This window comes from Corvus brachyrhynchos, unplaced genomic scaffold (assembly GCF_000691975.1).
Source record: "Corvus brachyrhynchos isolate BGI_N302 unplaced genomic scaffold, ASM69197v1 scaffold23, whole genome shotgun sequence".
In the NCBI taxonomy this organism is placed as follows: domain Eukaryota; kingdom Metazoa; phylum Chordata; class Aves; order Passeriformes; family Corvidae; genus Corvus; species Corvus brachyrhynchos.
This window is the reverse complement of record NW_008238983.1, coordinates 12,822,841-12,830,401: the sequence shown is the minus strand read 5'-3', so window position 1 is coordinate 12,830,401 and position 7,561 is coordinate 12,822,841. Positions and strand designations below refer to the sequence as shown.

General features: G+C 45.4%; 1 protein-coding gene across 1 annotated transcript in view; it reads left to right on the top strand.

Moving 5' to 3' along the window:
- FIGNL1 (fidgetin like 1) overlaps window positions 1-4,900 on the top strand; it is an 11,058-nt gene extending 6,158 nt beyond the window's left edge. The window contains exon 2 of the mRNA XM_008637227.2: window positions 2,218-4,900. Within this exon, the coding sequence (XP_008635449.1) occupies window positions 2,226-4,295 (2,070 nt within the window). The 5' untranslated portion in view covers window positions 2,218-2,225 and the 3' untranslated portion in view covers window positions 4,296-4,900. The remainder of the gene's footprint in view (window positions 1-2,217) is intronic.
- The last annotated feature ends 2,661 nt before the right edge of the window (window positions 4,901-7,561 follow it).

The following is a 7,561-nucleotide window of genomic DNA, read 5'->3' as shown; positions in this document are numbered from 1 at the left end:
CCAGCAGCAGCTCCCGCCCGCTCCGCACCTCTGTGCCAGAGATCCATTGGTGCCAGTGCCTGGATACGCCCCAGCTTCGGGCATGCACACGAAGTAGGGTATCCTCGTCTGGGAACAGTTCTGAACAGTTCTGCCTGAACGTGTGTGCATGTGGCTCTCTTGAAGAGAAGTTGTAAGGCTATGAGGACAGTTAATAGGTATTAGAATAGGGGGAGGTAATGTGATGCTAGACGATGCTTAAGATGTATATAAATAACTAAAGGGAGGATGTCAAGAGGATGGAGCCAGGCTCTTGTTGGTGGTGCCGAGCAATAGGACAAGAGGCAGTGGGCAGAAACTGAGGCACAGGAAGTTGCACCTGAATACAAGGAAGAACTTCTTCACTGTGCAGGTGACCGAGCACTGGAACAGGTTTCCTAGAGATTGTGGGGTCTCCCTGACTGGAGATACTCAAGAACCATCTGGACACAATCCTGTGCCATGTGCTGTGGGATGACCGTGCTTGAGCAGGGAGGCTGGACCAGATGACCACTGTGGTGCCTTCCAACCTGACCCATTTTGTGATTCTGTGAATAATCAAACTAAACAAATTTCAAACTGGTTACCACTGTTCACTTGTTATGACCTTCTCTCAGTGCTATGAAGGGGACCATTGAATCCTTAAGGAAGTGGTGGTGAACTTGAGATTTTGTGTTCTGAATGACCGAAGTATTTCTTCGGAGCAAATACCTGCTATTAAACTTTTCCTGAACTTAAGCTTTTATGTCGCTTAAGATATTTTTGGTTCAACAGTTACAAAAAAGTTATGTGCACAGTGATAGCTGTTTAGAGAAAAGAAGTAGAAAGCTGCAGCCTTTCTCTGTTCACCTGTCACTCAGCTATGGAGGGGTTATGATGTGAGTTTGTATCAGATTCTCTAGGTGCGAGTTAGACTTCTCACGGTGCAAAAGTTGGCAGTAACTTTTTAGAGAGAAAGCCTTGCTTTTGTGGTTTTGTTTTGTTTGTTTGAATTGGATTTGCTTGTAGAGGTGCCAGATTTGCAGATAAAATGTATTTTGACTTTTCTAAACAGCTCTACAAATTTGGGCTGTAGTAAAAAAAAATATTCAAACCAAAATGATTTATGTCCTTGTTATTCATCATGTGCGTAACCATATAATCATATGAGCAATAATCACATTGTGCCCTCTGTTGTCTAATGCTGATGCCAGACTTTTTGCCAATAATTAGAGAGGACACCCCCAAATACCCTTCAGTTCTGTCTCCCCAGCCTTGTATGGACATTTCACCTGTACCTCCATCTGCATTCCTACATAGTCCGTACCTGATCCAGGAGATTGCAACTTGATTCATACTCTGTTGGAAAGGGTGCAGAATATATGGACGTGAAACTTTGCAGAGAAAGAAAATACATCATGAACATGAGCGAATCATTTCAAGTCAAACAAAATACTCCTGAGCCAAATGTTATCCTTCCTATTTCTTAAAAAAACCCCAACACTAAAGGAGTTTAAATTCTGCTTTTTAAACATGCAAGAGCTTTTTTTCTCTAAAGTGTAAAATGGGGGCTTTTTAGAGCCTTCTAAATGGAATAAATAGTTTTGAACATTTTCTAGTAGTCTGTTACTATTTTATTAATCTGAAAGATTGCTACATTCAGGATTATTCATTCCATTTTTATCTCCCCTCGGAGAGTCTGCATACAATTTTACTTATTGGCTTGTTTCATTTTTATTACCATCACTGCAATAAATGAAATCATTCTGACAGTGGTGTATCCTCTGTCCCCCGTTATGTTGTGCCGTAGTCTGTCAAATAAGAGTGAAAGCACTGGTGATTTCATTTAACAAGGCCAAGTTTTACTTGGCCATCTGTTACCATTCTTTGCAGTTCACTTACCTCCCCAGGAGACCTCTGGTTAGAAGCAAATTCTCTCTTTTTTTTCCCCCCCCACTTTTTTCTTCTTCTTTTCTTTCTTTGAACAAGGAAGAAAAGAGAACCTCAGTCTAAATGCCTTTGCACCACAAAGCTGGTTGCTTTTTGAAAACAGTAAAGTGTCCAGACTGGCTAAGTAGCTTTCAAGACCTCCTGCTCTGTTTCTCTCAGTTAAAATAATGTAGGTTTTCCCATGTAAGTATTTAGGAAAGGGGGGAAGCAGACCGTGCAAATGGTGTGAGATGGCATTTTGTAACTGCAGGTATTTTCTGTCTGTTCCAGTGTCAGTGATGGAGGCCCCCACCCCCAGCGCAGTGCACCTGAGTGACTGGCAGCAAAGTTACTTTGCTGTCACCTCTGGCACCTGCACACCCAGGCAGAAGGCAGATGGATACCGTGCCAAGATCCTGCGCATTCAGTATGCATGGGCAAACTCCGAGATCTCCCAGGTCTGTGCTGCCAACCTGTTTAAGAAGTACGCAGAGAAATACTCTGCGATTATTGACTCTGGCAACGCAGAGACTGGCTTGAATAACTATGCAGAAAACATTTTGACTTTGGCAAAATGTCAGCAAAGTGACAGTGACAAGTGGCAATCTGCCTTGACAACAGATAATGTATTTGAGTTAAAGTGTGTGCAAGAGAGGATGCAGGCTGGCAAATTTTTCCAGAGCTCTCAGATGGCACCAACAGATGCCTGTGTGCGAGCTGATAAAGGGGTCAGTGCCTCCCCTGCTCCAGCTCTTCCTAAACTTGATGTCTTCGGCAGTACCAGGGAGACTGAGCTCAGTGCTGGCTCAGCAAAATGTGCAAGTCAGGGACCAGATCTTCTTGAGCATCCCTCATCTTCAAAGTCCCTTCAAAGCAGTGTGCCTCCTGTGACCAAAACTTCAGACACGCTTCCTGCCGCTTCAGCCTCCTTAAGCAAACAGGTTCATCCAGGTTTCCAGGCAACTCCGCTCTTTGGAAGTAAAGAAGCCACTAATAGTAGTTCTTTGAAAATGTCAGGTAACTATTGTGGCGCACAAAATTTGTCTCTTTTCAACCAGTCAGCTGTACCTGCCTGGTCTGCAAATTCTGGGAAAAGAAAAGCATTCTATGGTCTGGCTGATGAAGGCAGCACAGCTGTTCCTAGCCTTGCTCCATGTCAGGCTTCCCTTTCTACAGAAACCAGTGGTTTTTCAGGGCAAAGAAACAGAAATGAAGAGAGCAGTGCTCCTGGGTTTAAAACTGCAAAGGAACAGCTGTGGGTGGATCAGCAAAAGAAATCTCAAAACCAGCGTGCACCAGTCTCATCATATGGAGGTGTGAAAAAATCCCTGGGTGCAGGCAGGTCTCGGGGTCCGTTCAGCAAGTTTGTGCCTCCGGTTCCGAAACAAGATGGAAGTGAAAATGGAGGAGCACAGTGTAAACCTCATGTAGGGGTATCAACAGGTCCATCGCTGCCTGTGGATGAACGGCTGAAAAACATAGAACCAAAGATGGTTGAACTCATCATGCATGAGATCATGGATCATGGGCCTCCGGTCAGCTGGGATGACATTGCTGGAGTTGAGTTTGCCAAAGCTACGATAAAAGAAATAGTGGTGTGGCCCATGCTGAGGCCAGACATCTTCACCGGCCTGCGTGGTCCTCCCAAAGGAATTCTTCTCTTTGGCCCCCCTGGGACTGGCAAGACCCTCATAGGCAAGTGCATTGCATGCCAGTCTGGAGCAACGTTTTTTAGCATCAGTGCCTCCTCTCTGACTTCCAAATGGGTGGGTGAGGGAGAGAAGATGGTCCGTGCGCTGTTCGCTGTGGCGCGGTGTCAGCAGCCAGCAGTGATTTTCATCGATGAGATCGATTCCCTGTTGTCCCAGCGTGGAGAGGGGGAGCATGAGTCGTCAAGGAGAATAAAAACTGAATTTCTGGTGCAGTTAGATGGGGCAACAACCTCCTCTGAAGATCGTATCCTCGTGGTTGGAGCAACAAATCGACCCCAGGAAATTGATGAAGCTGCCCGAAGGAGACTGGTGAAGAGACTGTACATCCCTCTCCCAGAAGCCTCTGCCAGGAAGCAGATTGTCACCCGGCTGATGACAAAGGAGCGCTGCTCTCTAAATGAAGAGGAAATCGAACTCATAGTCCAGAAATCCGATGGGTTTTCTGGGGCAGACATGACACAGCTCTGTCGGGAAGCTTCTCTGGGCCCTATCCGCAGTCTGCAGTCCATGGACATTGCAACCATCACGCCGGACCAGGTACGGCCCATCTCTTTCCTGGACTTTGACAGTGCCCTGAGATCGGTGCGGCCCAGCGTGTCCCCCAAAGACCTGGAGCTCTATGAAACCTGGAACCAGACATTTGGCTGTGGTAGATGAGCTGCATCACAGCTGTTTCACAGGAACAGTTGAGGACTTCAGCACTGCCACATGTTAAACCCGTGGCAGTTCAGTGCATCTGCACTTTTTTTTTCTGTCTTGGAATTAAACTTTCTTATGTTATGCAGGCAGATGTCCAGGCTCTGGCTGAGGCTTTGCCAGCTGAAAAGATTATGAGGAGCTGCTGGTCATGATACGAGAAATTGCTGAACAGCAGTGGGAGCAAGAGGCTGGGATTGCTGGGAAAGATGGATCAATTTCACTGGTGTTTAAGGGGAAGGTGATCAAACCTCACAAATAATTGAAGGGAATATTTGGGGAATCTTGTAATGTCCACCAAGCTGTATCAGTAAGGGATTCAAGTAATAGCAGAAATACCGATTTTGGGTAGGGATATGGCAAAACTGAGACAGATGGGGAAGAGTAGTTAGAGGCAGTTTGGGAGGAGACAGGAGCAAAGGGAGGAGGGGTGGATGTGGGCTTGTATGGAAAAATGGAAGGGGGGAGAAAAGAGGAAGGTCTCTTGAGCATTGCTCTTGTCTGACAGCCTTGTGACTCATCACTGCAATCTATCCCAGCTTCTCATTAAAAACTTTTTCTGATGATTTTCTGCTTGACCTTGCTTTCTGTGCTGCATCAGCATGTGCGGCTGTGTTTTATTGGGAGGTCTGGACACCTGCAGCTGGAGAAGATGCTGTGGGGCTTTAGGATCGGGGACTAGCCATGGAGTAGCCAGTGTGGCCAACCAGGTGCTGTAGGGATCCAAAACTCACTGCCAAACTAAAGGCTGGACAAGCTGGCAAGGAGGAAAACCAGCATCTGAAAAGAGCCTTGCCAGTGGCAGGATAAGGGGGCTCAGGGTCTGGGCATGGGTATTTGATGAACTTAAATCCCATGGGAGTGTCTGAAGGCTCCGTGAGTGAGATGTCCTTGTGAAACTGGAGTGTGTGGGGGTTGTGTCTCATGCTTGTGACCTTGGGTCCTGTGAGGCTGGAGCTGAGGGACAGGGTGGGGCTGTGGGTGGATATATGGGAGTGCGTTTGTGTGTGTGCGTGCTGGGAAAGACACTGCTCCCTCTCTGTCCTTGTCTCTGTGTGTGTGTGTGGTTTTGTATCCACTGGTTTGGATTAAGGGGCTCAGCCTTGCTCCCTGCTGGACCCCAAGCAGAAACGGCAGCAGCTGCATCCATCAGATTAAGATGGAAGATGCCTTACTCTGAGAGTGCTGGGCTCTAGCGGTCAGGAAGGAGAAATCCCGTGTCTCAACATCTCCTGGGTTCTACTGCTCCTTAAAAAATCCTCATGCAGCAGTGGTAAAATTGCTGGCTAGCTCATATTTGGCATTCATACCTAAGGTATGAAAGAATGCATGACCCTTTATTTACATAACCTGTCCTTGCCCACTGGCTGAACACAGCTGCCCCTGAAAGGAAAATAAGGAAAATAAATGGAAATCTTTCCTTTGGATTCCTTGTTAGTATGGCAGAGCTGGCTGCTGTGCTGTCTGCACTTCGTGTTCAGTTTCTCTAAAGAATGTTTTCTCATACTGGGGAAAAAGCAGAGCTTAAAAGCTGCTCTTCCTCAGATTTCTCTGGATGAATGCTGTTTAGCTAGCATTTTTACAAGACATTTGGAAACTACAGGGCCCAGGAGACCACAGTGAGCCTTGAATTCAGAATAATTTGGAAGGCTTAGAATTTCTTAGATCTCATCCTGATTTAAACAAATGAGTCAGTTTTACTCGTAGCTCATGTTTTTAGTAAAGTCCAGTATATATCAGAAATTGTTTTTCAGAGATGTAAAAATTCAGGTATGGGAATTTATCTTCATTTTTGAAATAGTGGGAGTAAAAGAATTAGATTATTTTGTAAGAATAAATGTGTGATGTGGTCCAAAACAACTGACTTTTGTGCCACTTGGGTAAAGATTATGAGATTAAGCCTGCTCGTACAAGTTCAGTATTGGAGAGCTATAAACACATACTAGGTAAGATTTTTTTCTCTCTCCAAACATTTCTTTAAAATCATTGCTCAGGAAAGTGAATGAAACCCCAGAGAATTTTAACTGTTTAGTAAAATCTAAGGGTTGCTCAAGGGTTAATAAATGCCTTACATATGATTAAATAATTGCCTTATTTATGGTGGACTTTACTCTGGTATGCCAAGGGGGCATTCTGTGGTCATCTGTGTATCCGAATAGTCACATTTTGATATAAATGCTCTACAAGGAGGGGCCAGTGAGTGATAAGAGAATAAAGCTCCTCCTCAGGTGGCAAGGACTGGGACAAAAGTTCTGTGCCTCGTATTTGTCTCCTGCAAAGTGAAACTTGTCAAAGACATAAAAGTAGAACCACAGCACCAGACAAGGCTGTTCTTCCAGTGAGGAAGTATACTCACAGCTTTTTACCGGCTAGGCTCATAGTTCAACGCCTTAGAAAGCCTTGAGCAGCCTAGAGAGGTAGCACGGGCAATCCAGCATTTCAGTAGCTCTGAAAGCGGCAAAATGGTAGCTGCAAAGCTGACACAACCAGTGGAAGCAAAGAGGGAGAAATACAGTCTTCGGTTGCCAATTCCTGCAATTGGAAGTTTTCAAACGGAAACAGAAACACACAGATGTTTGCAGAAGGATTGCAAAGCCAAAGAGGGCGGGCCCCCTCTTGAGTCCTTCTTTTATTCAGAGAAGGGGAAGGGGAGGACTGGGGGCAGACCCGGGGTGACCGGCCAATCAGACACTGCTAAAGAGTTTGAGTTACATTTGGTTTTGCCCGCGCTTGGAACAAAGGAGTTCAGAACACATGGCAGAGGCAAGTCCTGGCTTGTCTTGGGGAGGGGGAGGGGAAGCTCAGAACAGGCAGCAACATTCCTCCTACTTTTTAGGTTATTCATTACATTAATTACATGAACACGCCTTTTTTTTCTTCGGAAACACATAGAAACAGTGAAAGGGAACATTAGGTAAAGTTTATTCTGTTTTGGTAATGATGCAGGTAACACGACCATCTCTTCAGCCATGCAGCATCCTTTGGGCTTTGCTGCAGAGCTCAGAGCCAGCAGGACTTGCAGTGTCAGCCCAAGATGAGTTTCATAACCCTCTGTAACAGTGCCTCCACACAGTGATTCGACTGCCAGGAACATAATTTCGCAAAATACAGAAAATTGCACAGAAATAGGGCATGATTGTAATTTAAGGGAAATGGTGCAGATAAATCCACTCTAATGGATCTGTTTAGTGTATGCAGAAAGCTATGTACTTCATTATTTATTCTTT